Source organism: Nerophis lumbriciformis, linkage group LG09 (assembly GCF_033978685.3).
Source record: "Nerophis lumbriciformis linkage group LG09, RoL_Nlum_v2.1, whole genome shotgun sequence".
In the NCBI taxonomy this organism is placed as follows: domain Eukaryota; kingdom Metazoa; phylum Chordata; class Actinopteri; order Syngnathiformes; family Syngnathidae; genus Nerophis; species Nerophis lumbriciformis.
The window spans coordinates 20,450,091-20,463,435 of record NC_084556.2 but is presented as its reverse complement, the minus strand read 5'-3'; the positions used below and the strand labels follow the sequence as shown (position 1 = coordinate 20,463,435).

The 13,345-nt window shown below is 41.3% G+C and overlaps 1 protein-coding gene across 5 annotated transcripts in view; it reads right to left on the bottom strand.

Annotated features, from left to right (window-relative positions):
* sptbn2 (spectrin, beta, non-erythrocytic 2) overlaps nucleotides 1-13,345 on the bottom strand; it is a 79,167-nt gene that overhangs the window by 12,014 nt on the left and 53,808 nt on the right. For all 5 annotated transcript variants that reach the window (XM_061962319.1, XM_061962320.1, XM_061962322.2 and 2 more), the window contains 22 exons: nucleotides 12,613-12,915; nucleotides 12,301-12,454; nucleotides 11,814-12,208; nucleotides 10,263-10,526; nucleotides 9,976-10,187; nucleotides 8,135-8,272; nucleotides 7,827-8,046; nucleotides 7,141-7,677; nucleotides 6,425-6,627; nucleotides 6,236-6,326; nucleotides 4,310-4,456; nucleotides 3,908-4,171; nucleotides 3,565-3,789; nucleotides 3,396-3,485; nucleotides 1,948-2,226; nucleotides 1,731-1,861; nucleotides 1,440-1,644; nucleotides 982-1,356; nucleotides 655-899; nucleotides 452-590; nucleotides 297-381; nucleotides 22-218 (listed from right to left, as the gene is read on the bottom strand). In XM_061962319.1, the coding sequence (XP_061818303.1) occupies nucleotides 22-218; nucleotides 297-381; nucleotides 452-590; nucleotides 655-899; nucleotides 982-1,356; nucleotides 1,440-1,644; nucleotides 1,731-1,861; nucleotides 1,948-2,226; nucleotides 3,396-3,485; nucleotides 3,565-3,789; nucleotides 3,908-4,171; nucleotides 4,310-4,456; nucleotides 6,236-6,326; nucleotides 6,425-6,627; nucleotides 7,141-7,677; nucleotides 7,827-8,046; nucleotides 8,135-8,272; nucleotides 9,976-10,187; nucleotides 10,263-10,526; nucleotides 11,814-12,208; nucleotides 12,301-12,454; nucleotides 12,613-12,915 (4,899 nt within the window). The remainder of the gene's footprint in view (nucleotides 1-21; nucleotides 219-296; nucleotides 382-451; nucleotides 591-654; nucleotides 900-981; nucleotides 1,357-1,439; nucleotides 1,645-1,730; nucleotides 1,862-1,947; nucleotides 2,227-3,395; nucleotides 3,486-3,564; nucleotides 3,790-3,907; nucleotides 4,172-4,309; nucleotides 4,457-6,235; nucleotides 6,327-6,424; nucleotides 6,628-7,140; nucleotides 7,678-7,826; nucleotides 8,047-8,134; nucleotides 8,273-9,975; nucleotides 10,188-10,262; nucleotides 10,527-11,813; nucleotides 12,209-12,300; nucleotides 12,455-12,612; nucleotides 12,916-13,345) is intronic.

The following is a 13,345-nucleotide window of genomic DNA, read 5'->3' as shown; positions in this document are numbered from 1 at the left end:
ATATTGGCGAGCATAACTCACTGTGGTCAGTTTCTGCAGCATCACAAACCGCTCCTCCCAGGAAGCAGCAAGTTTTTCAAAGGCCTCATGGCGCTTTATTAGACTTTCCACCTCATCCACATTGGAACCCAGGTCTGCTGCCCGCACAAGAGGTTCTTGACCGGCCAGCCAAGACTCTGCAACGCAGGCATCACGACCAAACTGCAACACTTCCAGCACTGCAAAGCGGGAAAAAAAAAATGAAGTAACTTTCTGAAAAAGTGTGTTCTCAGTGTATAGTAACATATATTGCATACTAATTTGCAGATAGTCCATCTTGTCCTGCCACTTTTTGTTGATCTTGTCCCTCTTTTCTTGTAGCTGGGTGAGCTTTTCCCGGATCTGAAAATTAAGACAATCGGTAATGAGCGATGATGTAATAATTTTCAAAATGACAGTAAGAGAAAATGACCTCATCGGTAGCATAGTGATTATTGTTGATGAGCGTGTTCCCCATGTCAATACAGGCTGTAAAGCTGTCCGCCCTGGTCTCGATTTCTGACTTGATGTCCTGATGATTGGCAATGACTAGCCCAGCAGAAGATACGTCCCTGCAACAAAAAGATAGGCGGTGAGTATTTCTGTTACTTTATGCATCTGCAATTTTGCACTAACCTGGGGCTGTCATGTGCATCAATCTGCAGGTTGACTCCATCCATCCAGAGCATGAGGTCTCGCACTATGTTGAAGAAGCGGAACTTTTCCACCGTGTCCAGGAGGAGCACCCTGCGGGTTTCGCCAGCCTCCAGAAGACCCTCCCATGAAGAGGTCACAGCATGCTCACTCCTGTTAATGTCATCCGCTTTCTCTCCAGCGTAGGCTTTCTGCAGTCGTGCAGCATCATCTTGCACTTGGTTGACCTCGAGGGTGAAAAATTAAAACGGGGCATTCATTTTTCCACTCACAAATGCCTCTTAGAAGATCGGTGTATCAGCAGATTACCTGTCCACTGAGGGCTTGGATGTCATTTTCAAAAGTATTGTGCTGTCTATGTAGATGCTGGACAGTGTTCAGATCCCGGCCAAGGTCAGACGGTAGCGCCTCCCGCTTCTCCCTAATGCGCCCGAGAACCTCCATGGCATCCTGATGGAAGCGGTGCAGCTCGTAGGAAGCGGCCAACATTTGTGTGCGCGTGTCAATCAGTTCCAGCAGGTCGGCCCAGGCCTCGTTCAGCCCATCCTTCCACTCGGCCACACTAGCGTTCTCCGGGTGACCGGATTCAATGAGGTCATCTGCCAGGCCATTCACGCCGTCTACACGCTCTTGGCCGATTGTGCTGGTGTCACGAGCAAACTCACGAAACTTGTCTCTCAGCATCTGCGGAAAGAAAAATGGTCAACATTTCTCTGTGCTGTAATTATCTCAACAGACAATGGAAAAGGGAGGAAGAAGAAGCTTACAGTGACATGCTCATAGTCCTGTCCTAGTTCATGGGAGCCAGCAACGACCTCTCGTTCTGCAATCCACTGTTCCAAGTCATCCACCTCTCGCTTCAACTGGGTCAGACGGAGTCTCTCCTGAAGCCGGCCGCGGCGCTCCTCGGCCAGATCTTTCAACCCAGCGTACAACTTGTCAACTTGTGCTTGTCGTAATGTGATTCTGTCGCTGTCAAAGTGAGCGTAGACGATGCAAGTTTAGGATGTACAACTTTACTCGGAAAAGGTGTAGAAGAGCAGCTGATGTTGTTTAACCTCTCTGGATGTTCGCTGGTGACCATTAGTCGGCTGCTGTTGGCCAGCTGGTGGATGGTCTGGGCGTAGTCTTCCAGCGCTTGCTCCAAGCTCTCGTGCTTTTTCACCATCACTAGAGCACTTTGCTCATCCTGGGAGGCAAAAAGATAATGATGATAAACTTCCACGCAACAAAGTGACACTAAGTCACTTCTTGGCTTTGGTAATCTTGGCTCACCTTGGCCTTTTCTTCCGACATCATGTGCAGCTCCTGTTCTCCCATCCAGGCCTCTGCCTCTGCCACATCAGCGTAGAACTGCTGGGCACGATTGGCCTCCACTAGGCGAGCATGGCGTTTGTCCGTCTCATCAATCAGTTGGTCCCAAAGATCCTTCAGCTCAACAAGACGCTCCTCTAGAGCCGATTGTCGCTCTCCATCTACCTGGCTTTGAGTCTGGCCACGTTTATGGATGTCATCAATACGGGGCTGATGTCCCTGGATTTCCTTTTGCAATGTCTGATTCAGAAACAAAGAAACAACTATTTCAACCTTCCTTCTTTATAAGGCTATGTCCAGGGCCAGCCCTTGACATAAACACTAAGCGGTTGATTAGGTCCACAATGACTGGGGTCAGAAGGGCAGATGATTATGGCAACTGGTCACTTCAATCGGTGATCATCACCGGTGTCCTTGTGCTCTGCAGGTGTTTATTTGTACTACTTTGATAGACTAAATGGCCTCATGGATAAAACTAAACTTTGTTTCTAATTATCTTCAGCATTGAGTCAACATATCCCTTTTGAACTCATTTTAGTTCGGTTTAGCAGCGGTTTGCTCATTTAAGATTGCTTCAAACGCCATCGTTGTGACAGACTTACGACCATATTTCTAAAATGACCGTACTATTTAGGTTTATATTGTAGCCAAATCTTTTCCCCAAATATATAGTGTCAAAAGAACATATTTTTTCATCGTTTTTGCTCTTTTATTGTGTTTTGTTTACTTTTGCAATTAATGCACATGCGGCATAGCAGTTTTGAATTACCGGTAGCTTCAATGTGGTTGGAGAAATCTATATTTTTTACCCTTTCTTTAGAACTTTGGACATCAACTGGAATATAAACATGACTGTCAAACATACAGTACTGGGTTGGACTGAATTGTAGTTAATGTTTTTTGTTAGTTGTTAATATTTGATTATTTATAGCATATACAAATATTTACATAACTTGTAAAATATCAACTACAATTGAACTACAATTGTGTTGGTTGTGTATTTTACTGTATGCACACACTCAGGCTCCCATAGCCAAATCTACTTCTGGCACCAAGAGTAATACAGTAAACCCTTGTTTATCACTGTTAATTTGTTCCGGGCCTAACCATGGTAAATTCATTTCCGTTAGGTTGGAATTGTTAATTATAAATGTATAATTTTGTTATCTAAAGCATATAAAACCCTGTTTACAATACAGTTTTGCCATAAAAAAACACCCACATAGTCACATACACAAGCCGCAAACTTTGAAGCCCAATGTGGCGAGGAACAACTGTATTACAATACTCACCATGCTGCAGTCAGTCCTAGCCCCTAGCGTGTTACACGAGTAATATTAAAGAATGACATGGGGCCACAAACAAAATCTTGTTTAGACTGTGGCAAAAAGGTTAAAAAAAAAAAGTACCTGGTTCTTCTTGATAAGTAGCTGTACAGTAGGAAGATCTTTTCCATGGTCTGTAGATGTTGCCAGGGGCATCCTCTCTTTTACCCACAACTATACATTAAAAGAAAGGGCCAATTATGAGCAAAAATAATCTGTTTTATACTTGATCATCCAATTTATTGTAGCTCACTATTTCATCTTCCAGATCTCTGTTGAACTGGTGTGCTTCTTTGGATGCCAGTAGTCTCTGTCTCCTCAGTTTAAGAGGATCCTGAAGGCTGGAAAAGCTGTCTGTGACGCGCCTTTGTTGACCATCTACCTCAGATAGTCCAGTGTCTTCCTGAGACAAAGCCAAGGCTTGAGAATGCAGGGACTGCACCTCCTTCTCTCTGACCTCCATTTGGTTCTCCAGTATCTACAAAGATGTGAGACAATCAATGTCAACCAAGCAGACATGACCACCACGTGTATGCACGTATAAAATTATAATAAATATGTAAGGATATTAACTTGTCATTGTATGCTTGTACTACCTGATGCTTATTGAGCAGGATGTTGACACTTGTCAAATCCTTTCCGTAATCGTCACTTTGCAGCTGACTCTCTAGGTTTTTCACCCAGCCATCCAGAGCAGAGCAGCTCTGTGTGAACAGCTCTGCCCGGTTGGCATCAAACAAGCATTGGGCTTTGGTGCGGGTGGTGCTCTCTAACTCCTCCCACTGGTGCTGTAGGTCTTCCAGGGTTTGCTGGACAACAGGTTTTAATTCTGGCTTCTCTGCCACAAGAGCCTGGCCCTCCTTTGTAAGGAAACATAAAAAATACCACCTGTTAACACACTGCTAAATCATGGAGCTACTACCAAACTACCACCACACAAACATTATTAATACAACTGGTGAGGTAATTTCCTCAGTCGTCATATAGGGCAGTCACACCTTGTCAATTTTGTCCAACCAGTCTTTGTTAGAAGCCAGCTCTGCCATGAAGGCCTGGTGTTTCTGCCATTTGCTGTGAAGATTTCGGGCTTCATCATACGACATGTCCTGAGCAGTCAGCATTTTCTCATTGATCCATAATGTAAGCTACAGAGAAGATAACATCAATGTTATTATTCTTTGCCCTGTATTTGCGTATGATTTGAAGATTTAGGCCAAAATACTGCAAAGTTTTCACATGCAGTCATAGTTATCATACGACCAAGCATTGTGCACAACAAACTAGTTTGCCTGCGTATCATTCTGTGAAGTCGAATGCCCAAACAAAGAATCCCACGCTTTGTTGACTGAGATTCTGTGTTTTGTTTATTGAATATGACTGCAAAAAAGTCACCATCGGGCCACAGAAAGTTGAGAGAACCAGCAATTTCATAAAGCTGAGAAACCCGTAGCATAGTACAAAGGTGGCTTGGCCCTGTCCTCCTCCCTCTCCACTCATTGGCGTCTTTGGCAACTAGTCTTCAATAAAGGTAAAAGTGATATTGAAAAAGTTATATCTATTTCACAAGGTTTTCTGCATTTGATTTTCTATAACAGTAATCACTAACTGATGGACCACAGTCCGAGTCCAGAACCAGGCGCCAGGGGCAGTCAAAAATTTATTTACTGTAAGTATTTTAAGTTTTGACGGAACGCTTCTATTTTGACTGGCACAACTTTTATAGATTTTACGGCACTGGTTCATGCGAGTTAAACCATCCCACATGATACTGCTCAGCCAATCAAATTTGTACATTCCAGGTGGTAGACATGGTGACTGTAATGCAGAGGCAGAAGAGAGAGAAGCGAAACGAGTGACCTGGACCTTGGCAGGACGAAATGTTCTGTATCTGGACCCATTTGTATTTTAATTTAATTTAATTACTAGTTTAATTACTAGGGGTGCACAATAAATATCGGACAGATAATTGTCGGGCTGATATGAGGAATTATGTCATATAGCTAAATCCGATAAAATAAAAAAATGGCTCAGAAAAAAAAGCTTTTTTATAAAAAATTTATTGATTCATTTAAAAAAAGCTCCGATGAGGTAAAATTAACCATTCTGTGCTGTAGGTGGGTTAGAGTGGGGAAATCAAGCTCTCCTTTTCTCTAAAGCACTGTAAACGGCCTGTCGTAAACTTCTTTCAGTCATGATCTAGCAGCCCTGCTGCCGCCTGTCTGCTTTTTGTTGCAGTGCCTGGTTTTTGGGTCACGGGGCAAAGCCACCTGCGCGCAACCCTGTTACTCATTTCCTCCTGACTACTTAAGCTCTCCAATCCATTCAATCGACACCAGTTGATTCCTGATGGTTCACCCTTGCAGTCGTGTTCATCTCGGCTGCTTTGGCTCCACTCACGCTTCTCGTTTTCCTGTGGCTTTGTCCGCGCCCTGCTGTGTAATGTTATTGTTGCTGTTATGTACCGGTAATGTTTTCTCTCCACACCTTTTGAGTGTATTTTCTGTTTTTTCACATCTTTTGTGTGCATCCTTTGTTTTTTTCCCTCACTCCTTCCTTAGTGCTCTTTTTGTTAATTATTATATGTATCTTCTATTATTATGTTTGTTCTGCGTTGGGATTCGATGGGGTTCTACTCCGGCTAAGCCAATCGTGACACCCTGAGCTCACTGTAAACAAATATGGTGTCGATGGTGTAGGACTTCTTCACAGTTTGTTTGTTCCTCAAAAAAAGGTGTGCACAAACTACAGTTAATTCTAAATTACAAAAAAAAGTAGATATAAATAAGTTATTGGTATGGGTCTTGAGTAGCAGGAAGTAATGTGTATCATTAATGGCTTGAAAATAAATATTGTTAATCCCAAGTACAGTATTTACGATACTAATGTACTCATTAAGCAACAGAGGCACTGTATCAATTTTTTACCTCCTGTCCATCTTGAAGGAAGTGCTGCAGTTCACGGTTGTCCTTAAGTTTTGCCAGCAATTCATTGGCAGACTTCTTATTCTTTAGATGCCTGGTGAAATTCAATGACAATGTTTATTGGAATGATGTCTTTGCATGTAAAAAAAAAAAAAAATTCATGCTAAATATTAGTTTTAACAGTGTTCTCACCTTTCCTGAATAGAATCCACTTTTTCTTGAATCTTATCGGAGTTTGCGTTGCCGTCGTTAATGAGGCGCCGCCCCGCCTCCACAACACCAGTTATCTTCTCCTCGCTGGCTTCTGTGGTAGTGAGAAAATCTTCATACTTCTTAATGGCCTTGTCTGCTCCCTGAAGACTTGTCGGCATCTCTGTGTGTGACAACACATACTCCTGCAAAAAGAGAAAATAACAATTACCCATTTATTTTGGTAAAACACAAGTAGAAATGAGGGCTAAATTAAGGAACTATATTGACAACAATCAGTATGTATTCTTTTCCAGTTATTATTTTTTAAATGCAGGTTTTTCTTATTTTTGATTAAAACAACTAGACATAGAACTGTTGTGGATCTAACAGCTCTTCTGTTAGTTTCTCTAAAATGATGTAATAGTATGTTTGGGAAAAAGCCTTCAAAGCAAGAGCTCCGATTTCAATTATGGCTGCAGGCATATTTAAAATTATCAGTGAAATGAAAACAGTTAGGTCATGTTTTTTTTTGCACCCACAGGCTAAGGTTTCATCTTTAGTTCTTGTGTCGTTCCATCATGACTGCACTGTCTGCTCAGCCCACAAATATAGAAGACTGATGTTTTGGTGTTGGCTTTGAACTTTCTTGGACTTGGTTTTTATAATAAATGTAGTTGTAGGTTTGTGCTTGAGATAATCAAGTTATTTTTCCTAACCTGGCTATTGAGGAAGGCCTCTGCCTGCTTTGCATCCCTCAAGAAAGTCTGAAAGTCAAAGGCTTGGGCCAAAAGACTGTGTCTGTTCTCCCACATTTTCCGCAACTCATGCCAGCCAGTATCCAAAGCCTGGAGCCTCTGTGCCAAGAACATGTGCTGGACATCCGTCTGACCCTGGGTAACCTCATCACCGACCACTCGCATTTTCTCGTAGTCGTCTTTATAGTTGTCCACTTCATTTTTGATGTTCTCATGCTGGACTAGTAAACTCTCAGCCTCAGGTAAAGAGGTGGGACTGTCCTCTGACGCCACAGCTGTCTGGGTGCGGGAGAGCCACGACTGGAAGTCATCTAGATCCCTGAGGAAGCCTTGCAGCTTACTGGCCTCGCCCAGTGACTCCTCACGTCGTTTCATGGTGGAGTTCAACTCCTTCCACACATCTTGTATCTCCGCCAAGCGACCTAGAATCTCATCAGCTTGATCCGGATGTTCCTTGGCCAGTTTTTCTGCCTCTTCTTGAAGGTCATTTAATTTTCCCTATAAAGAAAGAACCAATGTTTAAACACTGTAATTGTTCCATATCCATACCACCAGCATGAGTGAAAAACAGCAAAGTTGATATGTACATAACGCCAACACATATTTTATGGTGAGTTCACAGATTTTACTCCATGTGGCCTTCATACCTGAATAGCTTCCAGGTCTCTCTCCATGCCTGTGAGTTTGCGCTGTAGTGCCATCACTCCAGTCAGGTCATTTCCCAAGCTCTGAGTGGATTCAATAACCTTGGTCTTTTCTTTCATCCATGATTGGATCTCATTACACTCCAGGTGGTAGTTCTGGATGTTAAGGGCTGACTCAAGGCCTTGTTTCTTTTGATCAGACAGTTTTTCAAATTCTTTCCACCTAGGGATAACACCAAATGTAATTATTGACATTAGGTTGTGGAAAATTGCCGTTTGCTGGGTCATCATCATCATGTGTTATCCCTGACCTATTGTTCAGGTGGTCGCGTGTTTGGTGGATTTGGTCTTTGTTACAATTGTCAAAGGTCAACAGCTGCTCAGCCACCTGGTTCACATCAGTGACACGAGTCCCTAGGTTGTTCATCTCTGGTTCCAGGGTCTCGAACCTACAGCCCCACAGAAACTCAATTAACAGTTTGTACTAATGGTTACATAATGCACTATAATAACAAAACCAAATGTAAGAACTATGTAAACAAGTACAGTAGCAGAATTGCTTCACAGTACAATTTCAGTACAATGAACCAGTTTTACTATTAACCGCGATTAAAACGTCACCGTTATTTAATCGCAAAGGCTTCACGACACTGTGTGTTTCAGTCCACCTAACTTTCTATAAATAGACTATAAACAGCTACGTTATTTTTGGCACAATCTGCACAAAACAAAGTTACACTTTATATGCTTTATACACCTATTGAGAGACACGCAAAAATGGCAGCAGGACAAAGCAGAAAACTGTTCCCACACAAAAAAACCTGAAGTCGGCAGTGTTAGTGTTAGTGTTTGGGTACTTTTAAAAAATGACCAGGGAGTCGAAGACCATTTGCAAAACATGCCAAAAAAAGTTGCGGCTAAAGGCTCTAATACGTTCAATATGGTGCAGTATTTGCAGGATTACGACTCAGCTTTACGTGCAAAAGTAAAGGTAAGACATAACAACTGAATTAAATTATGTTAGTGGCAAGTTACTTAATGAAGAATTGAGTTGGTTGGGAGTTTAAAATAAATGTGCCACTTACAATCAGTAGCTTAGCGTTGTGTCAATTTAGTGTAAACAAAATGTAATGGGTACTCCTGTCAAGGGCTTCAATCAGTGACCATTTAACCTTAGATATTTCTTCGTTCTGTCTGTGTTAAATAAACTATAGGCATTGTAAGTTAATAAAGCCAGTGTAAAACACACTCAATTCCAACTGAATTACAGCAGAAATCTCTCACCCTCTTTATGGTGAGTTCCAGCTCCTCCCATCTGGTCGGAGGCTTAGGTGCAGAACATCTCCATACATTCTATTCTTTTAAACAATTTTTTAAAATTAATTCAAGGTAGTTTTATCTTACTGTCTTTTATTAACTTTTACTCTGATTCTTTTTATTGTACATGTTACTTTTTCTTTCTTCTCTTCCTGGTCCTGGTCTCAAGCAGCCTTTGACATGTTCGTCATGTTGTGATTTGTTTTGTGTTATTACTTTTGTTTATTTTAATTTATATGCAGATGCCATTTTCCATTTTAAAATGCAAAAGAAAGTCACCTTGACACTAACATAACAACAGGAGCTTGTATCTATGGGATCTAACTGTGCACTTCAGTAATAATCAACACAGCATAAATATATTATTAAAATGAATAAATAGGCATGGATAGCAGTTGATAACAATATCACTTTAGTTTATGAGTAACATTTTCCCTGAGGGGGGGTCAATAAATTTGATCTTAGAATTATATTAGTAATCTTGTATTAGTAATACAACTATTAATTATTTGATGCATTCATTATTATTTGTTGTTTATATTTCTTATTTTGTACTGTTATTATAATATTATTTGATTACTGTTATTTCCGACAGTAATAAATAACATATCAAAATCTCTAAAGAAAGACTGTTATTTCATACATTTGAATTACTCACTGCATAATAATCGTGAAACCGTAATTATTACTATATAGGACTATAGTCGTACAGTCAAAATGTATAATCATTGCATCCTTACTTGTGACATACATAATGTATATAAGCAAGCTGTCCAATATTGGTGTATATGACCGTGGTTTTAGGTGATATTCTGCATCTATTCATGTTCCTGACCTTTGATGAACCACTTCCAAGTCTTCCAGTTTGTTCGGGATCTCCATGCCATGTAACCACTTCTCTTTTTCTTCCACCCAGAGTTGGCAGGCGCCTGCCTCACTGAACATGCGATGAAGTGCCAAAGCACCTTCCAGTGCCTGTCGCCGAGCCGCCGAGAGGGATTGTAGCTCTTTGTAGCGCTGCTCAATAGCAGGTAGTCGACCCTCCACCTACATTGACAATAAACAATAATTTAAGACATGACATCATTTGAAATGTATGTAAAAAAAACAGCGCATGCATACCTGGGGGAACTGAAGATAGGCTTGTGGCAGTGCTTGGACTTGCTCGTGCAGGGAGTCAATGAGGGGCTGGTGGCTCTTAATCTCCTCCTCTATTTCTCGCTGCTTGCGAGCTAAAGTTTGGGTGGAGAACTCGTCGTGACCCATTTCCTGAGTAGACACCTGCCTTAGAGTTTCCATTAGCCATGCCTCCATGTCATTAGCATCTGCTTGAAACTGATGCATGGCCACTGAGTCCTTAAGCTTCTGTTCTCTGAGCTTTGTTGTCTGAGAAATAGGAAGAACATATAAGTAACAATAACAAACTGCCAACTTCTTGTATTTAGTGTATGGGGCAAACCTTATCAAACATTTTAAAGGGGAACTGTACTTTTTTAAAATGTTGCCTGTTTTAACAATCATTTTGAGAGAAAAGAACACGCGTGTGTTTTTCTTAGGATACTAAATATGATAAAAAATGTTTCAAAGATGCGGTTAATGAGTCACCATTGTAGTCTTCAAAACCCTCCATCAACGTTTTGTATACACGCTGTGAATGTACAGTATATATAATGTAGTAACAGACACGTTCATAACTATTTGTAATATGTACAAAGTTTACCGTATTTTGGTCATTTCCATCGTTTCCATAGCAACACAATTCCGACTTCCGGCAACAAATGTGTGTTCTTACTTCCGGAAACAAACGGGAGAGTGTTCTAAACATGGATGACTTGGTAACAGACAACTAACACGACTATTTTCGGACAAATGAGGATTCACAACCTTTTCTTTAAGCTGAATATACAGAGGATGAACTGCTGCTTATAGAAGCTTAGAGAGCATGAAGAGAGGGTAAAATGTTGTAGCAGAAGGAAGCAGAGGTCGGTGTGACTAGAAACGGCAAATGTGGAACTTAGAGCCAAGCTATGCCGACATAAATGGCGTGCTTACCCAAACTAAACCAGAAAAAAATGTCCCCGGCCAGCTGGAAGAAGCAGACAACTGTCCATCTAGTGAGTCACTATAATATTGATCATGATGCATGCAGCACATCATGTTATTGTTAGTACAACTACATACACTGTCTATATAGATCTCTACAAAACAAAACATGAAATGTGGGCTAATACTTTAAGGATACTGCAATATGATTGTTCATGTTTTTAAGTCAGTACAAATTTGTGTCCTATAAAATTGTGTTGAGCATTTTTAAACTCAAAAGCCACTCAGCTGCTGACGCAAAAGCTAGTTTACGGCTAATGTCGTAGCATGCCGTTGCAAGACAACGTGCAACTACGCTAGAAAAAGAGTTCCTCAGTGTTCACTCTTACAATAACAATGTTGGTACAGTTTGTTATACAGGTTACGGAACGTAAATGAAGTATTGTTGGCGGTTTTTGGATGCATTTTTAAAGTAACTTATAGGATTGCTCCCATAATCTGCATTGCTAGCCACCTAGAACGAAGCAATTATTACAAATTAGAATGTTGTCTCTCATAAATATTGTGAACAATAGGATAAATTCCAAAAAAGTGCAGTTCCCCTTCAAAATAATTGTGATCAGCACCCACCTCCACCAGATGTGTCCACTGTGCACGGATATCTTTGATATTCTCTGTGACTTCCGGGGCTCCAAAGTGTCCCTCGTCAACTAAAGCTTCCCCTGCAGCAATACTGTTGCTCAGAGGGCCATAGCGGGCTGCCATTTCATCCGTGAACGCATCATGTTTGCTGACTAGGTGAAGGGCAGAAGTTAGGTCCCGGCCACACTCCCCACTGGTAAGAATCTGCTCCTGTTCTCGAATCCAGGCTGCCTCCTCGCCCAGGTCCCACAGGAACTGCCACAGGCGACGAGAATCCTCAAGGCGTTCTCTGCGCTGTGCCGCAAGTTGACCAAGCTCCTCATAGGCTTGGCCCAGCAGGTCAACTTTTTCACTTACAAGTCCTGGCTCACATGGTTTGTAAGCTGGCAATTAAAAGGCCAGAGCATGGATCTTAGATGTCTTATGGTATAGAAATTGTAAACAGAATGAGCAAAAATAATGTTTGTAAAATCACCTTGATCATGGGAAGTGAAGCGATTTGCCGCTCCCTGCACTGCTTTGATTCCTTCAGCCTGAGCTGAAATATCAGCCTCTACTAGATTATGTGTCTGAAGTAGGTCCAAAACATCATGCAAATGTTTGCCACTATCTTGGGACTGGAGACGACTCTACACACAAAAATACAGAATTAGTATATTTAACACAGCACAACATGGCATATTGGTAAAAATAAAAGCAGTGTAATTGGCTATCTATTGTAAAATGTTGTGTCTACATTTCCATTCAAAGCCAATAGAAGGATTATCGGTTTTGGAGGCGGGAATACCTTCATGTCAGCCATCCAGTCCATTATGTAGCACATCTCTTGGAAGAGCCTCTGGAGGTCACGATGGGCATTTAGTCGCTCTCTGCGTGCTGCCAGAAGCTCCTTGAGGTATTCCCAGAGACGAAGCACATTATCCCTTCTTGCGAGCACACGCCGGACATCGTGGTATCGCTCTGCCTCCAGCTCTTTGGCCACAGCCTCAACAGCGGCCACGCGCTCCCAGTATGCACCAATGTCTGTCTCAATTGCCTCATGTTTACGTGTGGCAGCTTCCACCGCGCCCAAGTCGGTTCCAAAATTGTCCTGTGGACATAGTAATAATTTTGGGTCATTCCACCGAATTGGTGCCATCTTTCTCTCCAGTTAGTAAAATGTATAAATGCACAATAAACTTAACAGATTTTTTACTTAATTATTACTGCACAGTGATCTGATTTAATTATTTATAAACACAATTTAAAAGAGGAATTTAAACTACCCTAAACACTGGAAAATACAATTTGTTGCCTGCACTGCTTCCTAAAATTTGACTTTATCACAAAATATAATAATTGAAATCATTCAGAAATGTAATATTTTTCACAGAATTGTGTCACTCCTTATCCTAACTATAATTTAATTTGATGTCTTTTAACAAATATTTAGTTAAAATTCAAACATAAGTTGTGTCCCAGAGATTTCACTGAGTCTGGTTACCCAAACAATAAAACATTTGGAATATTCCTCAAGTCAC